At 38.3% G+C, this 15,582-nt stretch overlaps 1 protein-coding gene across 2 annotated transcripts in view; it reads right to left on the reverse strand.

Annotated features, from left to right (window-relative positions):
* The window catches only part of MCPH1 (microcephalin 1), a 123,132-nt gene continuing 108,311 nt past the window's right edge, over nucleotides 762-15,582 (reverse strand). For both annotated transcript variants that reach the window (XM_021391522.1, XM_021391525.1), the window contains exons 13-14: nucleotides 2,054-2,291; nucleotides 762-1,013 (exon numbers count right to left, since the gene is read on the reverse strand). In XM_021391522.1, the coding sequence (XP_021247197.1) occupies nucleotides 958-1,013; nucleotides 2,054-2,291 (294 nt within the window). In that variant the 3' untranslated portion in view covers nucleotides 762-957. The remainder of the gene's footprint in view (nucleotides 1,014-2,053; nucleotides 2,292-15,582) is intronic.

Genomic DNA, 15,582 nt, shown 5'->3' on the forward strand with positions numbered 1-15,582 from the left:
TGGGGAGCGTGGAGTTTGCAAGGTATGAGCTATGAGCTGCCATTAAGTTACTGGGTAACACATTATGCTCTGCAATGACAATATATTATTTTGATGGATCCTGCAAATATTTTAAGAAAGTTGTGCCTTTACAGCTAAACATGTATCACAACACAATTTATATCCAAATCTTTACACCTATTGAAAACAAAAAATGCAGTTTGAATATAATTTTAACTTTAAGGACACTTTGTGTACATTTTTCAAACATACCCAAAGGATTTAGTGATAAGTCTGATTTGCAGCAAATTGTAGCATATGCATGATGTGCTGCCTTAATTCATTTGACTCAGGATCAGTAGCTGTTCGTGGTTTCAGTCTAGATGTAAGGCATTTCAAGGCATCTGAGCATATTTACTGAGTTTCAATTGTTTTTTGAAAATATAATGTAGAAGTTTACAATGGGAGGTATGAGCTAAGCATGATAAGCAACCTTATTCTTTTACCAAAGCATCTTAGTGGTCATAAAAACACAGCAATATGGGACTCCAGCTGTCCAAGTGGGACCCTGCAGGATTCATGTATTGGCAGCACAGCTCCTGCTAACTATGCCAGCGCTAGCTCAGGCACACACACCCACTGCACACACAGCAGTTACCTGCACTGTAACAGGATCAAATCCACTTGGGGATTAGAAAACATCTTTCTACTTCCTCCCAGTGAGTAACGACTCACTCAACTTTTAGGTCCAGAGGTTCTTTAACAAAAAAATGGAAGCATGATGACTTCTATTAAAGAACTTTATTAAAAGGAAACAAAAATCATCATTTACACAAGTAATAAAAATTTAAAAACATTTAACTATACTTATAAATATGTAATTTGCATTCTCTTAGAAATTTTATTCACAGCTTAGTTAGTTGTTGAGGCCAAAGCAGGCTTGTTTCCTTACAGCCATATGGAAGCTCTTGAGTTAGCTCACAGCTGAAAAATGTAGTTTTCCATAGGACATATTGTATGCTGAGTGATTGAATCTAGAAGAAATAAAAAGGCAGGATTGTTTGAGATCAAGCGCACAAGAAACAGATTATAAAGCAGCAATGTATTTCAGAGAAATTTCTGATATAAAACAGACAGAGAAAGACCTTAAAAAAAAATGCAGTCAGATGATAATACTGCAAACACTTACCACTTACTTAAGTTTAAAAAAGGTGCTGCTTTATCTACCTACAGCTCTTTGTTGTGGTCAATCTTGAGTGAATTTATTGGCAGTTGGTACTAGCAGCAGATCATCACAAACCAATTGGATTGTAACACCAAAGTGTCAAAGATAAGACAAAACTTCAGATTTGATTTGATTTATTTGCTTAAGATGACAATTTGTAGGGACAGGCTGTCACTGTTCTTTGTTATTATTCTATGATTATGTTGCTGAGAAAGGGGCTTAGTTTCAAAGACGTGTAGCTGTTAAGGTATTACATAGAAACACTTATTTTTTACAAGTTCTGCTGATTCATCATGTCAAATCCATTAGCTGGAGTTGCCATAACCACGCCTCATGGGAAGAATATAGCAATTAGGCAAGGCACGGTCAGAATGCAAAAGAAATCTGAGAAATTTGTAAAAGGCACAAAGAATTCAGTCCTTTATCTAATGTGTGAGACTCCCTGCAGTTGGATACACAGCTCCCCAGCTCCACTGATGGGCTGAGCTTGGCCCATCCAGCTCCATGCAGCTCACTGACATATGTGCTTTTTAAAAAGGTAATTCTCCCATGGAGTTTTCCCATTTTCTAGTTTGTTCTAAATGAAACAATCACATACCAGAGAAATTTGAAAATCTTTGGATTATATTTTCTCTCGGTAAAATTACAGTGGTGAGTAGCAGGATCATCATAAAGTAATGTTAGTTTTAACAGAAAGTCCTCACCACGGAGACAGGCTTCTTGGGAACCTAATGGTAACAGTCTGTTCGCTTCCTTCTCTCTAAAACCTCGGTTTAGTAAACTATTTACAGTCAGTTTTTGAATACATTTTCCATAATATTTTATATGTGTTGAAGTATAGTGTCTTACCTAAAATCCATTTTTCTGATAAACATTTTATTTCCTGGTACTTCTTTCCTGGGTATTTTCCTATGCAGATTTTTGCCTGACGTAGAGCTTTACATGTTTTTCCTCCTGACAGCTCTATAAGTTCCGTCAGCTTTTTGCAGGGTGGCTGACTGGTGGGAGATACAAACATCACAGGCTGGTTTGAAAACAGATTCAGCTCGTAGTTTCCTGTCGATAGCTGACGCTGAAGTCTGCAGATCTGTATTTGAGGAAACAAATAAATTAACAAAAATCGTGTTATGTTTCCATTCAGAGTAAGAAGAATCCTTGTCTTCAATTCAAGAAATAAGAATTATAGTATATGAATACAAACTTTTCTGCTGTATCAGAAACTCTTGTGATGGCTATGCAATGAATTTGCTGTATTTTATTATTTTAGTTGTTTTGATACAAGAGCTAAAATGACAACGCATGGTACACTTGATTGATATAGTTCCAAAACCAGAGCTGAGACTCCTGAGTTATAGCTTAGATGATTGCCTGTAAGACTTCTTGAAGGACTTGGCAAAATTGTCTTTCACCAGAATCCTGCATGCTTACATTTATAATGCTGGTCACTACACAGACATGTTAAAGGATATTCCAAGTAATTATAGTCTTCCACCACAAATACAAACCATGGAAGCCTTTATAACACAGCGTTGCTTTACTAAGTTATCTAATTCAGAGATGAAACTACTTTATGATCTCTTTTCCCTTTCTGTGTTCCCATATTAACTGTATTTTCTCTCAGATAAATGAAGTGACACAAACCTAACAGAACTCAGAGCAAACCAACAATTTCATGTAAACACTTTTGTCTCCACAATAGCAAAAAAGAAAGTCCTCTGTGAATGCAGTACAGCCACTAAACCTCTATCTATATGGCGTAAATTTTCTTACTTTTATCCATCAGATAGGGCAATGGTTCAGCAATTAAACAATTTCCTTTAGCTACATTGTGCATAAAAGAAAAGCAGTGCACGGAACAAGTGTACAACCCATGGTAATCAATACAAAGTTTTCATACTAAAACAAATGAAAAATCAAGCTTGAAATGCTGGAAGCGAGATCGCCATTGACCTGCCAAATTAACGTATCTAACATTTATGAGAGTGCATCTCTTGTCAATAGTCTGAACATTTATAATCATCAGATGAGAGCAAAAGTAGAGGTTTCATATCGTGATGCTTGCAATTTTTTCATACAGATGATCAATGTGAGCAATAAGGACACTCTATATATATCTAGCTTACATAAAATGGCTGAATATGAAAATGTAGTCAGGGAAGAGGTGTAACTGGTAGCTGAAAGAATTACTTGTTGAGTGGATTCTTTTCTCCAGCCCTGGCACGAATGTGCTGTGAAACCACAGGCTCTTGAGGTTTTAATGCAATAGTACATGTGCTTCACGGATGTGCTGCCAAATAAGAGTCTTCATGTGGTTAACGAAGGCTTTAAAGCTAAGTAGTTCAATGGAGTCTTCACAGAGCCTTAAAAAGAGGTTAAAGTGCATTGCTTTAGTACTTATGACCAACTTCGCCGGTGAAGCACCAGAGAAGCATGAAGCCCGTGCTTGCACATGGCTTCACAGCTCACAACATCGCTGTGCCCCTGTCCTCTGTGCCGTTCTTGGACAAGTCAATTCAAATCTTAATTCTGAGCTCTCCTCCATCAATACAAAATTCAGATTGCTGTTATTGTTAATTCCTTGGCTGCTCTCTTAAGAATAAAACTAAGCTGGTTTTTTGTTTTCCGAATTCAGTAAGTTATAAAGACAGTGACTGCTATTGACGAACCAGGCCAAAAAAACCTAACCCTCAAGCACAATCCAAAAAATAGCCTTTATTTTCTTCTCTTTTGTGAACTTAGATTTATGAGTGACACGGCACATAATCTTGTCTTTTGGAAGTCAAACAGCCTCTAAATAATTTTGTTGAGTTCAGCATCAAAGTAGAGTTACATTGTTCAGAGGACCCAGGCTCACTTCAGAGTGTTAACTCTTGGCCAGATAAATGATACACGGGTAGAGAACTCTTCATCACTCAGCCAGTGAGTATGTCTGATTGCAATTCCTGTACATATGTTGGCACATGATACTTCACACATGTGCAGAAGATCTGATTTTGAACTTTGCATGTACCACTTACCTCCATCTGACCAGAAAACATCTGGCTGCTGGGCATCTTGAAGTCATGAAATACAGAAAGCAAAGCACTATACAGTTGTGGCATATGGTATCAGGTTTGGAATTTGCTAAGAGTAACGCTGGCCAGCGGGCCTTGTGAGTCTGAGGCCACAATCAGTGTCTTAAAATGGGACTTGCTCAAGGACATAAACCACTTTGCAATATTGAAGCAGTGCCTACACGGCAGTGTCGTGACTTCAGTATTACTGGGACTGCGATCATTCAGTTTTATCAATAAAGAAAAACCCATGCAATCATGAAATTAGCAAACTGCTTGTGGTAAGCATGGTCAACGAGTTAAAGAATGAACTATACTCAAGTGAAAAATAGCAGCCCCTTCACATCAATCTCAGAAGAGCCTCATGGTAGATCCAATGCCATCCTAGCTGGTAAGACACAGAGAAAATCTCTGAAGTTGTTTATTTGGACAAACCAGTGGCAAGGGATAGAAGAAAGACAACTACCAAGAGTCTTTAATATTTGTTTACCTAAAGCAAATCAGATTTAGTTCATGGAGACAGATGTTACACTACTTTTGTCAACCTGGAACTCTATAACTTTAAGGCTGAAAATGGCTAGTTACTATAAGCTGTTATCTTGAAAATGCAACAGGACTTATTTTAGATAGAAGTCAAAATATAACTCTTGCAGTCCTGCTATTTCACATATGTAACGGAGTATGATTTAAAAAGGCTAATTGTATTCCCACTTCCTCAAACATTTTCCCTGAGAACATTTATTTACTGCCACCACAGTGAAACTAACATTTATGGTAGGTCTTCATACAGGGAGAACTTCTGTATTAAATTAATAATAAAAGCAAATACTTACACAACAAATCATCAAATCAGGAAATCCAGTTTTTTTGTGCCCAGTAACACTTGCCTCACCAGATGCTCACAAAGCACATGTTTTATTCTCTGTGGTTAGTGTACATTAAAGGAACCCAGGACAGTGAGATGGCAACACTCTATGATTTGCTTGAACTTCCATTACAGTTCCAGCTGTGTGTGTTACCAATCCACTTTGTAAGAGGATGAGGTAGGAATATAGTACAACCCTGAAATATCAGCTAAGGAAAGCTTTAGCATGGAACCTGACATTTATTTTTCCTTTGTCTGAATCCCCACTTTGGATTTGCTCAAACACACCGGGTCCTCACACACATCCTCTGTCGACAGAGAAGCAGCAGCATTCATGTTCAGAGCTTTTGGGCTCTGCTGAAAGTTTTGCTTTGCCTTCTGTCCCACTAACCTGAAAGAAACACGGCAGAGGCAGAGCTGGCCACACTGGGCTGGGCTGTGGGGTTAAATGCCCCAGTCGTGCCCTCAGTGCTGAATTGACTCAGCTGCCTCTGCAACATCAAAGGTTTCACGGCACTCCAGGAGCGCTCCCAGCCCTTTGAAACCATACAGATTCTGGGTAAATTGTGGGAAAAAAATAATTCTTCGGCAGAGACCAAGTCTGGGAAAATTTTTGGCCCTCAAAAGTGATTATTTCCATAAATTGTGGATGTATTGGTTGGTAGTTACAGTTGCGTCAGTGAGGGAGCTCCACTGCCTGCTATATCTCGCAGTGACGTCAGTTTTCCTTTCTAATTAGATTTATTAGCAAAGGGTCTGAAAAAAAATCTCTTGAAAGCATCTGTTTACACTTTTTGCTCTGATCCCAAGCGTTCACCTCATTCTGTCACACGGCAGGATGATGCCTGTTATGTCTATGCACTTCTCAAAAATGTACCATTAATGCATGCTTGCGTTGAACTTACATTTTGAAAGGAAAAATCAATCTAGACAGAAATAAAATTCATGGAGAAAATATGTTAAATAAGTAGAACTCCTCGTTATAAAAAGGAAATACACTTCATCAGCTATCCTCTTTGCTGTGATTGGTTTTCAATCCCCACAAACCAAAAGAGTGTGTATTAAAAAAAATAAATCACCTTTGTAACTTTGCCTAGAGTTTTATGAAAATAGCTCCTGCTGCGTGGGGTGCAGAAACAAACAAAAAAAGCCCAGGGATGTGATCTTTGTATGAGGTGAGGAAACGGCCATCACAGCCATGCAGGTATTACTTGTTTGTTCAATCAGGACCCGAATCGCAGCAGCAAGAGGAGAAGAGCAGAGGAGAGGAAGAAGGGGGAAATATCTGATGGCGTGCTTGCTTTCACTGTGTGAAATGCTGAAAGGAGTTACATCTGATTTGTATTTTTACAAGTTGACAGTCTGTTTCTTGTCCATCCACTCTCTCTCTTTTTTTTTTTTTTTTGTGAAAAAGTTAAGCCTAAGAACAAGAATGGATGGCACACAGTTCATCATCGAGTGAATCATGACATAACTTCAAGGTTTTAAGAAAATATTCAATTGGATGAGAGTTAAAAGAAAAACTAAACCAACATGTTCAAATGTTGGTTTAGGATACATACAAGAAAGCTAAAAATAATAATTTATTTTCAGCAATTATTTTTACTTCATGAGCCTTGTGTGTTATTCTCCTACGCTGCATCTCTGAATGGATACCCGAATTTACACAATAGAAAATGCAAGAAAACGAATTCTCCTGGGTGTACTTGGACATTTTTCAACAATTAGACTGCTAATGTCCTACAAACAGCACACAACTTTCAGTGTACTTTCAGAGCACAGCACTTGGATAAATTTCTAGTCTAAAATGCCATTAGAATAATAATTCACAGAATGGAGTATATCCTTCTGAATTGTTGCAATTAGAAGAAATTGTATCTGTATTTTAGAATCCAAAATGTGAAGCCAGCTTCAAAAATATATAGAATTAGACATGTCTAAGATTTGTGCATACGTTACACAATAAACATAAGCGTTATGGTAAATCCTAATTCTTACTTTCTGCTATTCAACAGTGATGAATAGATCTACGAAAAAATAAATTATGTACTGGCTAATGTTACTTGCAAAGATAATAAATAGTTCTATCAAATGCAAGCAGCAGAGGACAAAGGTGCAGACATGAAGACAGTAGATTGTATAACTTGTATCAAAGGAGCAAATATTATTTCATTTGAAGTTGATAAATGACACACTCCCACAGATGACACCATCTGACCACTGGAGCAGTGTCCTGATCCGCAACTCCTAAACGCCATAAACACAGGACACTGACAAAACCAAACCCCCGGCCATTACAGTTCGATAATCTACAAATCTAATGAAAGAGGTAGAGAAATTAGCATGCGTGCCTAATACAGTTGGTAGATATTGCTAGGGAAATCTTAAGCTCTAATATCTTAATATTCATATTATTTCGGTACAGAGAAATACGCTGGTTGAGTAACATTCATATTTCCAGTTACTGTCAGTCTGTACAAAGCCCTTGGGAAGAGCACTCACCGCTACCACTCTGCAAGGAAACTTTACTCTTGCATGGTTACATGCATTTTCAGACAGTCTGTCATTTTGTAAAAATTTAAAAGAAAAACATATGTGGAACCCCCATGTACATCTAAAGATCAAGGGCTCACACACATTCACCAAAGTGAAGCATCAGCCTGCTTCTGATAAAGGGGAGCACGCTGCAGTGCGCAGACTTCTGAAAGTCCGCTTATCCTGCAGGGAGGAATGTGCAGAATCTGCAGGACCTCACCAGGATCAAGAAAGTTTGTGTTAACAACGCACGAGCTCTCCTGCAGGACGAAGAAGAAATGCTCTGTTTCATCTTTCTAAATATCAGGACCGGAAGAATAGAAGTGGCTATCCAAACAGCAACTGTGTTTTCGTAGGAAGAATGGGTGGTTTCTACTTCAGAGCTGAATGCTTTAGTTTGATTTCTTTATGGTTTATTTTAGCAGCCTGCTTCTTTTTTTTTCCCCAACACACTGGCAGATTTAAAATTGAAATAATATTCATTACAATCTCTAATTACAACGTATACTGAAATGCTGCATGAGATAAATAAGTTGGTGCTCTCCAGTATAAAAGAGCACGTTCAGAGCTGGAAACAACTCAATTCAGCAAGCTGCTTCACACAGAAATAGCCCTTCAGCTCTGAAGAATTGTAGATTTTGTATCTATATTAATGGAACACTGCACGGATGCCACTGTCACCCCAGTACCTCAACAGCACCAATAACCCCATTCCACGACTGGGCACAAAATGCATTTATTGTTGATAGAGATGCTTTTCATTCTCAGAGCGAACTGAACTTGCAGCGTTCATGCAAATGATTTACAAATATTGCATGCATATTTTTGAAGCTTTATAACGCTTTTCCACTGGATATCAGACAGACAGAAGCCCCCCGGCACACGCACGCAGCCGGCAACGGAGCACAGCAAGCTGCTGGGGCACACTTGTCCAGCAGGAGCCCTGTGCACTGTGCCCGGAGCCAGAAGCAGAGGGAGAAAGTTTTAAAAGAGAGGGTGGAAAAATTGCTCCAGAAAAAACCCGAAACTTTCTATGTCAGCTCTTGAAAAATAAAAAGGAAAGTAAAAGAAAGATAAATGACATACTGTAAAGACCCACATTATCTGGAAACTTCTTCAAAACACAGTTTCTTCCCCTCCTCTGCACAGTCCTTCGTGTAAGTGTTTCCTGGCCAAGATGAGGGTGGAGGGAAGAAAGCTTGAAACCAGACAACTTAGCTAATAGTGTTTCTTTCCACTATGTGTTGGCAGACAACCTTGCTTCTCTCGAATCCCGTAGACTGATAAGAAAAGTTAATTTCACCAATTTGTTTTCTGAGAGACTGAGTCTCAGCGGGAATACTGCATAAAAACGTTTGGCAAATAACTCTACTGTTTGGCGGACATTCAAAATTGTACTGGAAGATGTTTTGAACCATTTTTTCCGGCAGAGAAAATTTTTGCAGGAAAAAAGATAACAAATTCACTTATTTTTAGTTTAATTTCCTTGTTTTCCAAAGCTAGAACTATTTTTAAATAGTAGGTAATATCAACATTATCAGCTATAGATTAATAAAAACAAATTAGGGTGAAACAATAAGTCTTTCCCCCTCTGAGGATGACTTCAAATGAAGGAGCTGTATTTCCAATACAAATCACTTAAAAACAGCCCGGTAAGGCTGCAAGATATGCTCATTTTGCTGCGTCTGCAACTACCAAAATTTTCTGAGTTAAATATATTTGCATTCGGCTTCAACGCAAACAGATTATTTGTGAAATGTAAAAATACTTTCATGACTAATTAGCTTGAGAAAGTAGGAATTTTCTGGATTATAAAACATTCACGGCTTATTTCAGAAACACCTCAAGAAGTTGCCCACTTTAGTATTTGTCTGATTTCATGAGAACGAAACTCAAGTATCAGGCAGCGATAAAGTTGCAAATTACAACTGCAAATTAATATCAACATTCTGCAAATTATTACCAATTATAATTGGGTTCTTTTTTCCTCAGTCAAATTCTGCACCAGGTGTTTGGCACCTATGACTCTATGCCACGCATCACTGGCATACTACTAAGTTACATATACTAAAGTGATGAGCCCCTAGGAATCATAATAAAATTAAAGATAGAAATTCTCAGCCTCCCTGCACAATCTAGTCCAACGCTTATCTTCTCTTACAGGCAGAAAGCTTTTCCTAACAATACAACCTAAACTGCCTTAGCTTCATTTTGAGCCCATTACTTCTTGTCCTATTGCCAACGGACATGGAGAACAATTTATTCTCTTCCTATTTGCAACAACCTTTTAAATATTTGAAGACTGCTATCATGTCTCCCTTCAGTCTTCTCTTCCCTAGACTAAACAAACACAGTTCTTTCAGTCTTTGCTCACAGGTCATATTTTCTAGACCTCTGATCACTTTGTTATGCTCCCCTAGCTGCTCTCCACATCCTTCTTGAAGTGCCGTGCCCCAGGTTGGACACCAGGCTCCAGTGCAAGCTCCACCACTGCTGAGTGCAGTGCCGGCTGTTTGTGTGTCTCGTGTAGGGCATTCCTGCTAACACATCCTAGTAAGCCCGCTCCTTTGATTGGGGTATGATGTAGGTGACATCTGTTTCAGATCCTCACTTACTTGCTCATTTGGCAGCAATATTGCATTTTCAATCTCATTTTGTATTTCTACAGCTGATTATTTCTCCTCCTGCTTTGCACATGTCCTTGCTGAACGCCATCATGCCTATTTCTGATCATTTCTTATATCTCTTAAGGTTATTTTAATTCCAGCCTTATCCTAGCGTACATGAGTAATGCCTGTGACCTCAATGAGACTATTTGTCTGTGCAGAATTGGGAAACATTAGAAGTCTGTGCAGGCCTGGGAACTTCAGTATACAAACAATATAGCAGAAAGGGTTTTCCTGCACTGCTTACTTGCTCTGGAAAAGCAACACAAATGACTAAGTGAAGAACACCTTAACATTCAAATAGGCAAGTGGACAAAATCCTACTAGACTGCAATAGGAACTGTAGGGTAAACAGCAACAATTTTAAAGCAGTTTGAGATTATTTCCTCAAATACACATTTTAATTGGCAATATTGACATGAACAAAGCTCTCTCTAATAAATTGGGGATTGGTTGCCACTTACAGAATCTATAGTTTTACTACTCTAGATCATCATTAACCAGATTTTCCTGTCTGGTAACTTAGAGAAATCCTAGACAACAGGATAGGACGGTGGTCAGTTTAATACCAAGGACTGACGAGTGTGCCGGTGTGGTGGCCTCATCCTGTGTATGACAAAGAGCTGACTGGAGCATTCACATCACCTGTGTGGAGATCTGCAGAGAGCCATATCGAATCTACCTTTTTCTGTCTGGCACTATTGGTATGACTCCATTTAACTCATTCTGCAAGTTCATACATCTCAAAATTGAAAAGAATTAAAAACTTCTCTTAACTCAGACAGCTGTCAAGTGAACAAATGCAACTGAGCCAATAAACAAACCAAGAAGATCTCAGCCTCCAAATAATTTGTTTTAGACAAGTATTGGCAACTTTAAAAAGCAGGCAATACCTCCATGGGCCTGTTTTTCCTCACAATTGACAAAGATCTATTTTTGCTGGATTTACTTTCACAAAACCTTCAGCAGGAAAGATACCAACATTCCTCATGGTTCAATTCAAGCTGGAAGTGCGCTTCTGAAACAAAGCCCATGGTCATTCCTATTGACTATACCTCTGGTTCCTGTTGGGGAGCAGCTATTGTGCACAAATTGGATCCCTTTGTATTGAAACAGAGTCAGAGTACGTGCTTGGTTCAGGGGACCAGACTGGACCTAGTCCAGACCCTCGAGCCAGGCATGGTGTGCAGGGTGCTCTCAGCACGAACTCCGCACATCCACTCTGCAGAACCATACGATATATACCCTATATATATTGTATATATTTTTACGCATTAGTACTTACTTACTGCGTGAGACCAATACTTATCCTATTAATATACCATTAATTTCAGTGAAGAAACTTAAGGAATTAAATCTTAATGAAATAAATAGCATGTTTAATCACATGGGAGAAAAAAAAATCTGCATTTACACAGATTGAAATAATACATTTCAAGCTAAGAGTATTTCAACAGTGAAGAGTTGTACTGAAACAGAAATTCCATAAGACAACATGCTGCCATTCATTGAAATCAGCTTGATACTCCCCATACTTGAATGCTACATATAATCAAAATATTGGTCATGCAAGACTAGTATTTGCATAAAATACACTGAAAATGATAACCTCACTTTAACTACCTTAGACTTTTCAGATATTGAAACATTTTAGACAACCTAACTTTCTTTTTAATCAACACAGGATACTGCACAGCAACATCTTCAGAAATTACATTTGTTTTGCTGACTTAGGGATGTGGGGAATCCTCCCTTTCGCCTTCAACAGTAAATTATACATCCAGTGCTGTCAACAGATTTGCCATACCTGGCAAAGTTCAGATGAATAATGCTGTGATAAATAAAAAGATTTATATTCCAATAATAACAAAATCAGTGGTCTTGCTGAAAGGAAAAGCCTGGCAAATGTGAAGGGTTATGCAGATGCTCCCAAAAGGCTCTTTCCCCAAACAGTTGTTTAAACCCACAATAAAATTACTCATAACTTAACAAAAAAACCCTCTTGTATTATCTTTCAAGTATGAATATGTGAGTCCTTTTGCTCTGCCTCAACAGACCTAAATGATTGAAGCAGAGGCAGAGTACATTCTTCTCTCTACTCTTCAGTTTTAGCTGAATGCCACTGCAACACCCGGCAGTAACTCAGTGTGTGCCAAACATGAATATTTTTAAGCGTCATTTGAGTTTTAAAGGCTACAGTAAGTGATGGGAACACAATCGTCTTGGGAATCTACAAATAACTTTAAAAAAGCTCATAAATCTGGCTTTCATGGTTTGCTTTTCAACAGCTTTATGAAATATATCAAAGCTTGAACGCAGTCAGTTCGTATTCGTTCAAATTTCTTTGGATTGACTTTTCTCAATCTTTTTTTTCATATGGTTCAATGAGACAAATAAAGCAGACTTGGCTTTAGAAAGACAGGCATCAGCAAATTACTTATTAAAAAGTTTCTTGCTTTTTTATTTTATTTTTTAAATTTTTTTAATGTCAACAGAGAAAAACAGTGCCATCTAAGTAGGGCAGCCTGAAGTATTCTCTCATTAACAGCAATATAAAGTGGTTATGTTCAGCACCCAATCTATTACAATAATAATTTATTACATAACAGACTACATAATAGTAAAAAAGCTGTATTTTTGTTTCTTAAATTGTTTAAAAAAGATGCCTGCTAATGAGCACAGCAGAAACATTAAAAAGTTGTCTTTAACTCTCTGTGTATAGAGTGAAACACATGTATTACAGCAATTAGTAGCAGGGAATGCTTGGTTTTTAAAATACAAACTAAAACCATAATTGAAATTACATCAATATTCAACAGAGAAAAGCCCTTAAAATTGTCTGAGAACTACTGGAATAAACCCATTCAAAGAGATTACTTGGCATCACACAAATGGATGCAACTGCTATGGAATTCTGACAGTTGCAAAAATATTTGGGCGACTCTCAGAAGCTGCAGAGAGAGCTACAGGCACCTCCACTTCTGGGCTATGGTTTCCCTGATCAGTAGCAGTAACTGCTCCTCCGTGGCAGCAATAATTGTGCGTAATGTGTGTAATGTCTCTTCTTCACCTAATTACATCGCAAGTTGGAAGATGCCATAGGAAGTGTGGAAAGCAAAGACAATTTACCCTCCAGCACTAAGAGTAAAAATGGAGCTACCGACACACACAACCGATTAAAAAGTGTTTAAATATTTGTCCAGGTGCATTTCAGATGGCAATTACTCAAGAAATGAACTTCTTTGAGTGTACCACTTTCTTTACGGGTACTGAAGAAAGGACACTCTTAACGTGTTCTGTCTGAAGATTCTTTTCATGAACTCCTTACATTTTTGCATGGCAATAAATATATCATTAACAAAGAAAGGACTTTTTAACTATATTTTGGCAGCAAGCTGTGAGGCTCTTTTCTGTAGCTGAGGGATAATGACCCGTGCTGTGAACACGGAATCATTTTTATGCTATGGAAGTTACTAGGGTATAGGCACAGTACTTGACACTAAGATTATTTTCTCTGTACAGAGAGATTTGCTTCTGTTTACTGCAGATGTAATTATTATTAATTTTTTTAGAAATGTTTTTATAAATTCCTTACTGAATTTGTTGATGTTTTAAATTTGAGATTGCCAGCTATGACATTGTTAAGGGCAGAGAACTAGCCAGACTTATTATGGTCTTGGACTTACAGTGACTTCTGAAAGTAGCTGGGCAAAGTATCTAAGGTCAGACTGCTGACCCTGCCCTCCTTTCTGAGTTCCTTTCCTATATTATTCTCACTGTTCTTTGTCTAAGAACTAGACAGGACAGACAGACAACTACTTTTTAGCTTATCTAGATTTTATCTGAAGTGTTAAAGGCAAAAAGCCTTTTCAAGAGGTTTTCGCTGCACAACCAAGCAATTGTAATTCAAAGACAAAAGAATACTAAGCAAGTACTGTATATAAACCGAGTAACTGGACATTGGAGCTTAGATGCAAGCACAGAAACAGCTGTGGGCTTCAAACAAGATTACTGAAGTTATTTGCCAGTCCAGTAACTGGGTAGCTTAGACAGAACAGACATGCTCAATAACTCCTCCCCCTCCCTGCAGAAGAACACACACTAGTTTTCTGGACTGTAAATAAACATTTACTGCACATGGTTGTACCCCACAGTCCAGAACTCCCAGTGAAAACAGTTGGAATAAGGTGGACATAACGCATACACAGCTTTAGTCCTGTGACAAGCTATGATGGTAGAAGGTATCGTTTGTATGCATACATTCTATACTAAATTATAGACAATATGTAGAAGATGTAGAAAATAATTTAATCTAGGTAGCCTCGCATAAGGCACAGGTTTATAAACATCCTGTAAACTTACTGAATCATGTGTCTACTTTTTATTTTAGAATTGTATTTTAGGAGTTGACATGATAGCTTTAATGCTACCTATGGATTTTTCATTAAAAGAATATTACTGATTAAAGCACGAATGCACTCATCCTTATCTTTTGGACTAGTACAGAGGGAGCTACAAAGGCATAATTGCTCAGGTCACTGATAGAGGAAAGAATTCACTGTATAACACTAGAGTATTCCTGGCGTTTTGAGGGAATTCAATACATTCTTTTGCATTCAAAGAAGACCAGTGACATACAGACTTTTAAGGAGGGAGAAAGACTCATCTTCTACACAAAACATACGCACACAAATTCCCAAGCACCTTTTAAAGATTTTGCAGCTAAACAAAACTAGATGGTATCAACATACTCTTATCTGCTCTATGCAAATGGAGAGAAGAAGGTTATCAGGAGTAGTCAACATGGATTTACTAATGAAGAATCATACTTGACCAACCTGGCAGGCTTCTATGATGTCATGACTGGCTGGGTAGGTGAGGGGAAAGTGGGAGAGCAGAGGCTGCTGTCTACGCTGACTTCAGCAAGGCTTTTGACACTGTCTCCCACAACATCCTAGTAGTTAAGCTTAGGAAGTGTGAGATAGATGAGTGGACAAGGAGGTTGGTTGAGAACTGTCTGAGTGGCAAAGTTCAGAGTCTGGTTGGAGGCCTGTAACAAGCAGTGTTCCCCAGGGGGCAGTACTGGGTCTGGTCTTGTTTAACATCTTCATCGATGACCTGGATGAATAGATAGAGTGCACTATCAGCAAGTTTGCTGATGATACAAAGCTGGGAGGAGAGTCTGACACGAGAAAGCTGTGCTGCCATTCAGCAGGACTTGCACAGCCTGGAGAGTTGGGTGGAGAGGAACCTTATGAG

The sequence above is a fragment of the Numida meleagris genome, chromosome 3, assembly GCF_002078875.1.
Source record: "Numida meleagris isolate 19003 breed g44 Domestic line chromosome 3, NumMel1.0, whole genome shotgun sequence".
Lineage (NCBI taxonomy): Eukaryota > Metazoa > Chordata > Aves > Galliformes > Numididae > Numida > Numida meleagris.